We start from the raw sequence: 14,054 nt of genomic DNA on the forward strand, positions 1-14,054 counted from the left end.
TATTTTATCAAAAGTTTAATTCTCTAATTTAATGATTTGGAACATGACCTTTATTTGCAACATATTTAACCGTTCTATAAATTAAAGAGAGTAAACCCTTTTGTCCAAAATACGGTGGGCGAGGTTCCCGAATATGATCATCCAATTTCCACCGTCAAATATGACTATGAGAGGCTTTTTTCTCACTTAAAGATTATTGTTTTTATAATTATAAGGACACAATTTCCCACTGAAGACGTTATGAATTTTGAAGAAACAAAAGTGAAAAGAATTAACTATATACGACGAATAAACGTAAATGCAATAATTTTTTATTTTTTTTTAGATTTAGAGCTTTAACTGCATTTATTGGTGGTCAAATTAAAAAATACTTTAGAGAAAAGAAGTTATTAATTACAAATTAAGAATTTTGTTTCTTTTTTCTTTAAATTACTTTATAGTGATATTTAATTATTGGTGGGTAGACTACAAGGAAGAGAAAATTTTACCACTAAAACATGAAGTCTTCTCTGTAGTGGTTGGGTTCAAAGCTTAGAAAAAGTTAATTTTGTCCTGAATTTATATATAGGCAAACAGAGACTCCGCAGAGGCAAAGCCAAACACATATAATTGCTCCTTTGAAAGATTTTTTTTTTTCTATGGAAAAAGGAAAGACTATGAGTAAATATGTACAAGATGGAACTGTAGATCTCAAAGGAAAACCTGTTCTCAAATCTAAAAGAGGTGGTTGGAAAGCATGCTCTTTGCTTCTTGGTAATCTTTCTATCTTTCCCATTAATCTATAGTCTTTTTTAATATTTTTTTATTCTATGGTCATTTTTAATATAAGATTTTATTTTATTTTTCATTTTCCATTGAATCTTTTGATTCAGCTTCACATGGGAGTAGAATACGCATATCTCCCTCTAGTAATATGATCCAATGTTAAGTTCTTGAAGATACCGTGAGACACAACAATATTTTCATCCATGTATCTTATCTAATTTATTTTAGATACAACGTACGTGTTTTTGTTGAGTATTTTAACAAGACTAATTATATTGAAATAGACGATAAATTTGCATATGCATTATCTAGCATTTGAACTCGAGATGTTTGATTAAGCCACACCAATTGATTCACCTCTTTGATAATTTTGTTGTGTAACTTAATAAAAATAAAATAAAACGAAGAGTATATTAGAGGGATTGTATGTGGAAGGCAAGAGAATGGGAAGCGGTGTGAGGAAAGGGGTAAAATAGGAATTTTAATTGAAAAAAAAAAAAAAGAAAGATAGGATGTAAGAATGAGAAAGGGGTGAGAATAACAAAGCCCCTGTTAGAAATTAGTTTCCAACTTCCTTCCATTGACTTTGGTTTAGGCTGAATGTGAACATGTTTTGGCATATCTTATCGATAGAATTTAAATTGATTTATGTAAGTTCAAGTTGCAATTCAACTTGTTCTAAAATATATAACGTAGTGAAGGGGTATAGTTTGCTTAAGCAGAATACTTAAATTATAACAATTTATTGTAAACTAAATTTGATATTATTTTTTATTTCCTTAGATAAATAATATATATATATATATATATATAACATAATTTATTAAAATATTCTATTAAAAAAATTAGACAAGAGTATATTAGAATTTTATGTATGTTATACTTTTTTAAAATTTAAATTACACAAATCTCTCCTTGATGAAATTACATAAATTTTTCTTCGATTTTCAATGCCTACAAAAAAAAACTTCTAAATACTCACCAAATGTTACATTGTGTCCCCACACTAATTGACGTCATTTAATGTATGAACAGAAAGGAGCCATGTACATCTCAAAAGAGTTTTTTTTTTCTCAAACAAAAATCTCAAATGAGTTTTAATGTATTTTTTCCCTAAATGACTTTTTCTTTATTTTCGTCGCCTGATGGCGTTGACGGAAGGGGCCGTAAAAGCAATGTGTGAAAACAAACTTAGAAAGATTTGTGTAATTTACTCTATCATATATAATAAATTCCTATTTAAAAATAATATTGTAGGTTCACGCATAATAATCATGAAGTTATTAAATATTAAATAGTCACTATAGTATAATCGGTAAGGTTTTAGTATTGGTAAAAATACTAATCAACTAATAGAGATAACGTATAGTCAATCTGATTTCTTTTCCCCGGCAGCAAAAAAAGTATAGTCAAATTGCATTGAAAAATAAAATATTGTTTGATAAAAAAATTGAACACTTGATCAATATTAGCTTAATTTTTAAAATAAAATAATATTAAGGGGAAATAAATCATGTAATGATGATAAGAAATAGTAGTAAACTAGTTTCCAAACAAATGAGAACAACGATGGGGCATGGGAGCAAAAATATCAATAAAGTAAAAAAGTTAAATAAATAATAGTATTTTTTATAGTAAAAAAGTTAAAACAACTTGTTTTAGAGAAGTAAAATATTAGGATAAAATTTAAGTGTAAAATCATTAGTACTTTTGAAGATTTATTTAATAAAAATTTAGAGTTGCATATCAATAACTCGCACGTTAAGGATTGACATTAAAGTTTAGTATGGATCATTGAAATAAATGATATTGACCTCAAAGTTTTGTTCAAAAAATGGCTTCTCTTCTTTTCATGGTAAGATTGTGAAGCATTAATAATAATAATAATAATAAGCTTATTGATCGCCATAAATCGTTAGGAATTTTTCTTACTTTTATTTCTCCGCTTGGTGGACAATTTTTTCTGAAAATATTTTTTTGACACCTAGGAACTAATTGAGTTAGTGTAATTTGATAGAATTACTTATTGTTCAGAACTATATAATAATTTTCATGATAAGTCTATATTGACAACTCCATCTTGCCATTAGTACCTCTATCGAGTGGTATTGTGAATGTGTCCCCAATTGTACCACTTTTATTCACCCAAAATAAATTATATCTTAAAGTAAAACAAACACAAGGTGCTATATGTGCATTCTTTCATGCATAAAACAATGTCATATGTGTTACTCATAAGGTTGTAACATGTACAAATCTTATTGCCCAATGAATTGATTTGATTTGGTTGAATAAACTCATGAAATGTGACTTGCAGTGTATGAGGTATTCGAAAGAATGACTTATTATGGGATATCATCAAACTTGGTCCTGTATCTAACAAGGAAGCTTCACCAAGGCACTGTCACTGCTTCCAACAATGTAAACAATTGGGTTGGCACTACTTATATAACTCCCATATTAGGTGCCTATATTGCTGATGCTCACCTTGGCCGCTATTGGACTTTTGTCATTGCCTCTCTTATCTATCTATTGGTATGTTTTTCTACACACTTGAATTCACTTGTCACATTGGTAAGGATACATGCTGATATGCATATCAATATCATTATCAAGGTCAAAGCCAATCCTGCCATGACTAGATGAATTACTGTATGTCCAAATTTGTGAAAATTACACCAATCTTTTTGAGTGCATGTTAATTAGTTCTTCGCTGTTAAAATATAAAAATTATTTTATATGTGGTAGTTTTTGTGTTAGTATAAAATTATTTGCATAAATAGAAAATTGCAACTAAATTGAAAGAAAAAAAGTTATTTATCAATTATAATAAAGAGATGATTATGAGTCAACCAATCTTAGAATTGTGTTTAGATAAGCGCATGTCTGGATTAAAGTTTATAAACTTAAGTTTGAATAAACTTTCATTTGCAAAAGCAATATTTCCTTTTCTTCTATTTCAAACCAAGTTTAAAAGCAAGATTGAGACAAAACTCAGTTTACAAGCAACTCCAACTGAAAACCAAAGAAAATGCTGTTTTTAGTTTTACTTTTGAAACTTAAAAAACATAGCCTAAATTGTCATGCTAAATAGTTAATTCTTTTGGCTTGGTTGAAAAATTTATGTGTAATGGCATTGGCAGGGTATGTGTCTGCTTACACTATCAGTTTCCCTTAAAAGCCTACAGCCTCCTGAGTGCCATGAATTGGATCTGACAAAATGCAAGAAAGCCTCCACACTACAGTTAGCAGTGTTCTATGGTGCTCTATACATCTTATCAGTGGGAGCTGGTGGAACAAAGCCCAACATTTCAACCATTGGTGCTGACCAATTTGATGATTTTGACCCCAAAGAAAAGGCATATAAGCTCTCATTCTTCAACTGGTGGTTTTCCAGCATCTTCATTGGGACCCTTTTCTCATTCACAGTTCTAGTATACATACAAGACAATGTTGGGTGGGCTCTTGGTTATGGAATTCCAACTATAGCGCTTGCTATAGCATTCATCACATTCTTGGCAGGCACACCCCTCTATAGACATAGATTGGCCTCAGGGAGTTCCTTCACTAGAATTGCCAAGGTTATAGTGGCTGCTTTGAGGAAAAGTACTGTAGCTGTTCCTATTGACTCTACAGAACTATATGAGCTTGATGAGCAAGAGTATACAAATAAAGGGAAATTCAGGATTAGTTCCACTCCAACATTGAGGTACTAAGAGCCTCTTTGATTCTATTCTCAATTTTTTATTTATTTTAAAATCTGTTTTCTAAAACAATTTCACACTGCTCGACAATAAATTTCTCATCCAAAATCTATTAAGTTTTATTGGATCGGTTGAAATTTTATATCATCTATTTGATGTGTGATTTTTTTACTATGAAATGTTGTTATGTTCACAAGTACACATGCAGGTTCCTCAACAAGGCTTGTGCCAAAACTAGTTCAAGTACTAGTGAATGGATGCTATGCACAGTTACTCAAGTAGAGGAAACAAAACAAATCCTAAGGATGATCCCCATCTGGGTTGCTACATTTATTCCTAGTACGATGCTTGCTCAGACAAATACCCTTTTTGTAAAGCAAGGAGTTACTCTTGACAGACACATTGGCAGATTCAACATTCCCCCTGCAAGTTTGATTGCGTTTACATCTTTCACCATGCTTGTATGCGTTATACTCTATGACCGTGTCTTCGTCAAGATTATGCAAAGATTGACTAAGAACCCCCGAGGGATCACACTTCTTCAAAGAATGGGCATAGGAATCACGATTCACATAGTGACTATGATAGTTGCATCTATGACCGAAAGATATAGACTTAAAGTGGCCAAAGAACATGGACTAGTTGAAAACGGAGGACAAGTTCCTTTGAGCATACTCATTTTGGCTCCTCAATTCATACTTATGGGATTGGGTGAAGCCTTCTTAGAGGTTTCCAAAATTGAGTTCTTCTATGACCAAGCACCAGAAAGCATGAAGAGCCTTGGAACTTCATATTCCATTACTACAGTAGGCCTTGGGAGTTTCATTAGCACTTTTCTTCTTTCCACAGTTTCACACATCACTCAGAAACATGGCCACAAAGGATGGATTTTGAACAACCTGAATGCTTCTCATTTTGATTACTACTATGCATTTTTCGCAGTTCTAAACTTACTGAATTTGATCTTCTTCATGATTGTTACAAAGTACTTTGTTTATAGAGCTGAAATTTCAGATTCCATAGATGTACTTGCACAAGAACTGAAGGAGAAGACAGCTAATGCGTCAAACTAAGTGGTTCCAAGTGATTAGTTGATTGGACATTGATATATGGACATCTTAATATTGTAAATACCTATTTAAAGACCTACTATATTTATCGCTTTTCACTCTTCTATTTTTATCTCTCTCTCTAGGTGTAGATGAGATTTGGAGTGTCCACAAAATATTTCCCTAGTTGATTAGAAATTGGAAAGTGGGAGAGGACATAGTAACTGCTCTAAGTGTCAGAATTGATATAGAACTTAGGGATGGTTTGGTTATGTTCATTAAGTTGTTTGAGTGTGATCATTTTGCATTACATTGTTCACAATTGTAGAGATGTTACATTGAATATTTGACAGAAAAACAAAATTGGAGAAAGGAGTATAGCTAAATGAATGTCCATGAAATTTTGCATCTTCAACTACTGTGTAAAAGTTTAGTATTCTCCATCTGCTCCATGTAATAAAAACAATTAAATCAGTTTATGCGAGTTGCTTTTAGGACTAAATTGGTATCAAATCTGGCTTTTATAGGTTCAGAGAGAATGGAAAAAGTTTTTTGTCTGTGTATACATTAAAGATATAAAAAAATAGTAGAGAATAAAAAGCAAAAAAATACAAAGAAAGAACTAAAAAGTATAAGTAACTACTCAGGAGGACGTAACAGCACAATATAACTAAGTTTGTGATGAAGCCAACATTTCACTACAGGATGAGAAATGTCTTCGTAGCCAAACTCTTATCTGTAATGCTGGAATTCGCTAACCATTCAGCATAGCTCCATGAATGTCTATACTGAATCTCTTATCTCTAAGGAGATGTTTGTTTCAAGAAATCATCTTGCATCCTCGGAAATCATATCCTTAGAAATATTGTTACTGAAAATGTTATTCCTTACCATATATAAAAATGTGTTTGTTTAACTTTTAACATTGCTAGAAATATTTTTAAAGTTTTAAAATAAAAAATAAAGAGTAAAAATGGAAGTTATAGTGAAGTTAGAAAATAATTCCTTACATTCTCATGAGAATATAACTTTTTCACCCCATTGGCAGGAGAATAAAATATTTGTAAACATGGATATACAATTTTTGTGGGAATAAAAGATTCCGAAAAATATTTTCTGATAACCTCTTAAGTCTTAACAAATATGGAAGTAAACATTCTTACCTTCATATTCCCAGAGATACAAGATAATTTCGTGCAACAAACGCATCTAAGGAATCATTCAAATCAATTTATCATTAAGAATAGAATGCAAGAATGGTAAGAGTGACTGAAGAAAAAATATTCTGTCTATATTAATCTTTTCACCCATAAATACTACATACTTTTAAGTCTAAACACTTACTTGAATGGCGGTAAGTTCGAGTTTGACCTAATTTTAGTTTTAAATTTCAGGCACAAAATAACAAGGGATAGTTATACTACCAAATTATGTCAAAATTATTCCGACTCGTAATCTTACGAAATTGTAAAGTCGTCTTGGACATTAAATTGCAGCAAACATGTTACAAATAGAAGTATTTTTAGTAGCCTTGTAAAAATAACTTGCATTTATTCTCAATGTAAACTAGAGCAATTCACAAAATATTTCTCTCAATTTTCCTTTCCCATTAACCTATGAACTAGCATATAGCCCATCAGTTCAGTTATAAATATGTTTGGCGTAAATGAAATTCGATAATAAATTCTTAAGATTAGGTATCAAATCTTACAACATATTGATACACAAAAAAATTTACAATATAGCTTGTCAAAAGTTGCGTTTGCTTGACAATCTAAACGTTTAAACTGAGCATTGTGCGCTTGTTTTGGTTTAACAACAGGTATAGCCCAGACGTATAAATAACAACCACATAAGAGAATAATGTGGAAAAAAAAAAAAACAAAACTCATAATAAAAAATGGTCAATAATATGCTATCAGAACAAGAACACCTAAAGTTAGGTAGAATTTTGGCAGCTATTAGTATAAAGTGTAGTAAAATCACAACAAAGCAAATTGGATGAAGTATTCAAAGAAGGGCTGAGAAACACTAGTGGATTGGAAACACACTTAAGATCCTTGGAAGGGCATATATGCCTCTTGCATGGTAAAAGAAGGATTGACTATATTTTTAATCCCTTAACTTCTTTTTTGCTGGTCAATGTCCCTTAAAATCTTAGGAACAAGTCAAAAAAAAGTTCAGGGGACTAATAAAAACAGAAATCCTGGAAAGTTTAAGAACTAAAAAAATAGTAAAGCCGTAAAAGAAATAAGCAAATGACCTTGGTACCAAGATCATAAAACTAGCTGAAAATTATGAAGTATTGACATGTTTTAGGCTTTTAGCCCATGCATGGATCAACAGACTTCATACAAGCAAGTCGAGGATGGTTTTTGAACAATAACATGTCCTTCTAAAAAGTTATTCCAAATGAATAATTCAATCACAAATAAGTTAGGTTATCCAGTAGACATCATCCCTCATCATTCACTTGATAACATGCATATAATCATGAATTGTTTTTCAAAATTAATAACAGTATACAGATATTATTAACAAATTACACGAAAATGTAGGTACACAGTTTAAACTCGCCCAAATGGTTTCCCAGGTATGGTCCAGCCATAATTGCTGCAGCATAAAAGAAAACAGAAGTAGCGATAAAGCTGCAGTAACCTGAGCCACCTATCATTCCAAAATGACTGGCACTGTCTTATTCTGACTCTTGCTATCCACCAGTACAGTCACACCCCTACACAATCAGTAATGAAAATTTGGATGAAAATTTGCACATTTTCATGTTATTAATACCAGTACAGTTCATATGGAAAGAACAGTCAGACATACAATCAGACATCTTCCATTGCAAAGATGAAAATTTTCAGCATAGTTAATGAATTTAAGTATAAGTTTTTTTTCATATTTATATATTTAGATTTAGATGGAATCAATCTAAAGCAAAGTCAATGGCAAAGATGCTTGTCAACATTTAAAGATATGAACCTAGCATTATTTTCAGGTTAACCTTGCAGATCAACAAGCTGCTCAATCTCATATGTAAAAAAACTATACAACATAAACAGTAGCAAAAAAGAGGATAAAAGCAGCACCCATATCAAACTCTAGCACAGAAAAAAAAAATTGAAATTTTAATGGGATTAGGCTGGTCTCTATGACAAAATGTGCAAAGTGATAGTGAGAAAGTAAAGGTATGTGTTCACTCTTGATACAAAGAGGGTTAAGTTTACAAGTGATTTGATACAAATTAAGGGTAGATACCTTTACTTTCTCACTCTATACATTTTCTTGCATTATGAGGCAAATCCATCATAATGTACTACAAATGTTATCCTCAAATAACTTTGAATATTAGAATTCATATTGATACTAAAGCATACCACACAAACATAATTCTTTTAGCAAATCAAAGCTAAGAAAAACAAAATCAAATGCAGCCATATATGACTTTAAATACTTGGATCATACATGCAAGTCGTAAGAAATCCAAGCCTCTAAATAAAGGAAATGTGTCACTGAATCAAAATGAGTTCATTGGAATTTCATGTTATAATATGCACCAATCAAAAACAGAACACAAAATTTAAAAGGTTAAGTACACTCCCCTATTCTAAGAGATGAAATGTACTACATTTAAGTCCATTTTAATGTAAACAGGCCACTCGGTAGTGGAAAGGAACAGTAAATGGGCCTCCTAGAGACAGTTCTCCATTCTCTACAACTTTCAATGTCATCATCAACTAATTGAAACATCCTTTTATTGATTTGAGGACTTTATAAATGAGATGACATTTTAAAAACCCCCTATATTATCAGCTTTAAGACTTTACCCAAAATTTTCATTTCACCTTCTAAAGTCCCAAAGATTTATCAAAATCTTCCATAAGCCTACTTACATTAAAATCTTCTAAAGTCCCAATAATATCAATATCAACAGACAGAAAAAAAATTCCATAAGTCTGCTTACATTAAAATGAACTAAAGTATAGCACAGATTTATCTCTCGAGGGAAGGGAGTGCAAGTTACTCCGAATAAAAAGTTCCAGGCACAACTTTCCACTCCTTTTGGCAAATCTTTGCTTTTAAGCATTCATTAGCAAGACACTTAAACTTTCTCTAAGCTAGTTAATTTAACAAGCAACATCCTTAAAAGAGGTTTCAACAATACCTAAATATTCAGCATCCACCATTTCGTTGGAATAACATACTACTAAAGTTCAACTAAAGTTCAGCTCTCAGACACCTGGTTATGCATTAATTTCATACTGGCTCTAAATAGTTATCTGATGCGTCTTTAGGCAGTTGTTTAGGATGTTACCTATCTGAATTATTTATGTTTGTGTAGTATTTGTGTCTTTAGGCAGTTAGCATTTGTGTGGCAGTATATGTACATGACATGACAGTTTCAGTATTCAGTAGGTAATTTTTATGGAGTGTGTTTGAGAGAGAAAAGCCTGTGTATTGTGTATTGAGAGCGGTTATTCTCAGTGAGGGGCTTTGTCCTGTGTTCTTCCTTTGTTGTCTGATCTCTGTTCTAACCTATTTTTCAGGTTTAATCCAGAAAATAAAAATATATAAATAAAACAATCTAGTTTGCATGTGCAATTCTCATGTCTAAGCATGTCTCTCGTACCTCTCCAAACATCTCCACTATATCAATTTGAGAGTAAAAATATTTGTTCATCTATTTACCCTTATGTTTATGTACCATTTTCAAGCCTGATTGAACAGCAAATAAGGAGAAGTTCAATAAATAAAGTTTTTTAAATGATTGAAATGGTAAAATAAGGGTGTAACTCTGTTAAGAAACAACCTTAGTATACGCCTAGCCAGTGGCCTGCAGAAGCTCCCTTTCTGCATGCTCTCTAATCCTTCTCTCAAGCTCAGGCCTGAAATGCTTGATAAGACCCTGCACTGGCCATGCAGCAGCATCACCCAAGGCACAAATTGTATGCCCTTCAATTTGTTTAGTCAACTCCTGAAGCATATCAATTTCTTCTAACTTGGCATTCCCAACTTTCATTCTTTCCATGATCGTCCAAAGCCAACCAGTCCCCTCTCTGCATGGGGTGCACTGCCCACAGCTTTCATGCTTGTAGAAATAGGAAAGCCTTGCAATAGCATCCACAACATCCGTAGATTTATCCATCACAATTACAGCTGCAGTCCCCAACCCTGTCCCAACAGCCTTCAATGCATCATAATCCATCAAGATATCATCACATACATGCTTTGGAATCAGAGGAACGGATGATCCTCCTGGAATCACTGCAAGTAGATTATCCCATCCTCCTCGAATACCTCCACAGTGCCTCTCTATCAATTCCTTCAGTGGAATACTCATTTCCTCCTCAACAGTGCAAGGCTTGTTCACATGCCCTGACACACAAAACAACTTTGTCCCAGCATTGTTCTTCCTACCAAAACTGGCAAACCATTCAGGTCCACGCCTTAGAATGGTTGGAGACACAGCCACAGTTTCCACATTTGTGACAGTGGTAGGACATCCATACAACCCAGCATTGGCTGGGAAAGGCGGCTTCAATCTTGGTTTACCTTGTTTCCCTTCAAGGCTCTCCAAGAGGGCTGTTTCCTCACCACAAATATAAGCTCCAGCACCGTAGTGGATATGAACATCAAAATCATAGCCTGAGCCACAAGCATTCTTACCCAACAAACCAGCAGCATAAGCCTCTTCCCTAGCCTTTTCGAGATTCTTACGTTCATTGACATATTCACCCCTGATGTAGATGTAAGCGGCACTAGCCCTCATTCCCACTCCAGCAATCAAGCAACCTTCCAACAATTTATGCGGGTCATGCCGCATGATTTCCCTGTCTTTGCAAGTTCCAGGTTCACTTTCATCAGCATTAACAACAAGATATGAAGGGCGGCCGTCAGATACTTTTGGCATGAATGACCATTTGAGACCCGAAGGGAAACCAGCACCACCACGCCCACGGAGGCCAGACTTCTTCATTTCATTCACAATCCAATCAGTACCCTTAACTACCAAATCTTTCGTTCGATGCCAATCCCCACGTTTCATGGCACCTTTGAGAAAAGGATCATGCAGCCCATATAAGTTAGTAAATATCCTGTCCTCATCCTTAAGGCCACCAAAATGGGTTTTCTCCGGCGGAGGAGGTGGTGGTGGCGGCTGTGGGGTACTAGCAGTGGAAGCACCCTGAGTGCTAAATACTCTGAAACCAAGGCCCAATTTCTCACTATGATGTTGAACCAAGGCTGTCCTTACGGAAAGAATGCCCCTCATGTTTGCCTTGCCTGACAGTAATTTCAAATTTTAGAACAAATGATTTTGGGTTAATCAAAACTGTCCACAACTATACACCATCGAATAAAATTGGCTATTAACTTTGGGGCTAGCCAATAACATGAAAGCATATGAACTACTCGAGAGCATGATTTCAAATCACCAATTACAATTAGTCATAATCAAACCCTATTCAGCACAATCAAAACAAATATATACAAGGACAAAACATATGTACAATTGCATAGGTACTTTTGGAGTTGTTCTCCAATCTGAATTGCAGTTTTACCTCAGTAATCTATGTTGACCTTTAATACAAACTCTTCTTACTCAAATTATCAAGATAAAACTCTAACTTAGAGAACAGCACAAAAAATACACCTAAGGAACTGCATCTAAGTTTTGTCCAATAAACAAAAACACATCCAAAAAAATAAAAGAAACCCACAAAGAAAAATTCAATTTTGCGCTCATCTTAATACTCATCGGCACAATAATTTCACAAAAAAAAAAAATTAAATGGCTTTCGGGAAAATTGTTGAACCCCCAGAAGGACTAATAAACGTGATGAGTCTTGTGCATCTGTGAAATCTGGGAAGAAGGAAAACAAGAATCAGATTGCACTGCACGCGAATCGAAACCAAGAGTGTGTTCGGAGCTGAAATCGGAGAGAAACAAACTAGGGCACAGATTTGAGGAGCTACGATATTGTTGGGTTTTGGAAGAAAAGGAATGAATGAGAAAAAAGAAAATGTAAGAGAACGTACCAGTGATGAACGCAAATTGAATTGATCACTGGGATCTGATGAGTGTTCTTGTGCTGCTTTTGTGGGTTGCTTCCGTTATTACTCTCAGGTTGCCTTCTCTTGTTCTGTTTTTTTTTTTTTGTTTTTAATTTATTTTTATTTTTGGTGTTGGGTTAGATTTTGGACTTCTGTTTAGCCACGTTGCATTTTTTGGAAAAAGAGGGTTGATGGTAGAAACTAAAAAGAGGGGTGAGTTTTATGACGAAAACGAAATTCTACCAAACTCTATGCTTTTATTTCTTTTTTCTTTATGAAGATAAAATTATATTATTCGTATGGAGCAGTATTCTAAAAAATGAATTTTATTTATAATCTTTTATTATTACTATATATATATATATATATATATATATATATATATAAACTCTAAAGTTATTTAAATTTTGATAAACAAATATGAATGGGTTTTATGTTTTAAAGTGAATACTCCAATTAATTTTTTTATGAGAAGATAGATTATGTATTTTCAGTTAAAATAATTATATATCATCATTTAATTATAATCTATACGATAAATATATTTACTTGTAACAACTGAATTTAAAATCAAGAGAAGTCAATACTAGAATAACAATCGAATAAATTTACCAAAATAACACAAAAAGGTATTTTATTGTCAATACTCATCTCATTAGATGATGTAAAGTAGCACAACACTCGATGATAACTTTATCATCATCCAATTCATATCATCAATGATATATAATTGGATGACATTGCAAAGTAACTTTATACTGCCACCATTAAACTTTTTTTATGTTGTCTGTTGAATAAAATTTAATAATTGATATTTTTATTTTTTATATTATTTGATGTTCATTGTTATGGAGTGGCTAGTTTTTAATGATCAACACAATTCACAACGGTTTAAAGAAAAAATCCAAAAATAAATTTTAGGAATTCTTTCAACTTTCCACCATAGGAGGAATGGTGAGAAGGAGGGATACTAAAAATAAAAGAACTTCCAACTCTATATTTAGATTCACATTTGGTTATACAAAATCACATTAAAACAACTAGTATAATTTTAGATAAATATTTATATTTTTTTTACAGATAAATATTCGTATATTTGATTTTAGATTGAGAAATTGATTCTCAATCTAGAATTAATTTGAGTTAAAATAGTTTTTTTTTTCCATTTACAAAAGAGTTAAAATAATGTTAGATAGCTTTTGTATTGGATAAAAAATTTATATTGGGTTACATTTATAACTGATTTTTATAACAAATATAAATCACTATACTCAAAAATAACTTTTATATCTTTGTATTATGGATTGATGAATCCATAATATATATTTTTGTATTATGGATTGGTCAATTTGTATCGATTCAGAATACAAAAGATACATTACGGATTGAGCAATCCGTACTACAAATGTATTTCAAATTGATCAATATGTAATATATCACAAGCGGGTAATCAGAGGCATTGATATTAATGAACAATCCC

The 14,054-nt window shown here is 32.5% G+C and overlaps 2 protein-coding genes across 2 annotated transcripts; one reads left to right on the forward strand and one right to left on the reverse strand.

Moving 5' to 3' along the window:
- Positions 1 to 567: 567 nt before the first annotated feature.
- Positions 568 to 5,904, forward strand: LOC114370356 (protein NRT1/ PTR FAMILY 5.2-like). Its single transcript, XM_028327672.1, has 4 exons — positions 568 to 753; positions 3,083 to 3,300; positions 3,909 to 4,474; positions 4,678 to 5,904. Exons 1-4 carry the CDS (start codon positions 639 to 641, stop codon positions 5,540 to 5,542), a joined length of 1,764 nt encoding a protein of 587 aa, XP_028183473.1. The 5' UTR covers positions 568 to 638; the 3' UTR covers positions 5,543 to 5,904.
- A 2,002-nt stretch (positions 5,905 to 7,906) lies between these two features.
- On the reverse strand, positions 7,907 to 12,714 carry LOC114370716 (NADH dehydrogenase [ubiquinone] flavoprotein 1, mitochondrial). Its single transcript, XM_028328111.1, has 3 exons — positions 12,560 to 12,714; positions 10,332 to 11,803; positions 7,907 to 8,252 (listed from the first exon to the last, which is right to left on the reverse strand). Exon 2 carries the CDS (start codon positions 11,790 to 11,792, stop codon positions 10,344 to 10,346), a length of 1,449 nt encoding a protein of 482 aa, XP_028183912.1. The 5' UTR covers positions 11,793 to 11,803; positions 12,560 to 12,714; the 3' UTR covers positions 7,907 to 8,252; positions 10,332 to 10,343.
- Between the last annotated feature and the right edge of the window lie 1,340 nt (positions 12,715 to 14,054).

This window comes from Glycine soja, chromosome 10 (assembly GCF_004193775.1).
Source record: "Glycine soja cultivar W05 chromosome 10, ASM419377v2, whole genome shotgun sequence".
Classification (NCBI taxonomy): Eukaryota; Viridiplantae; Streptophyta; class Magnoliopsida; order Fabales; family Fabaceae; genus Glycine; species Glycine soja.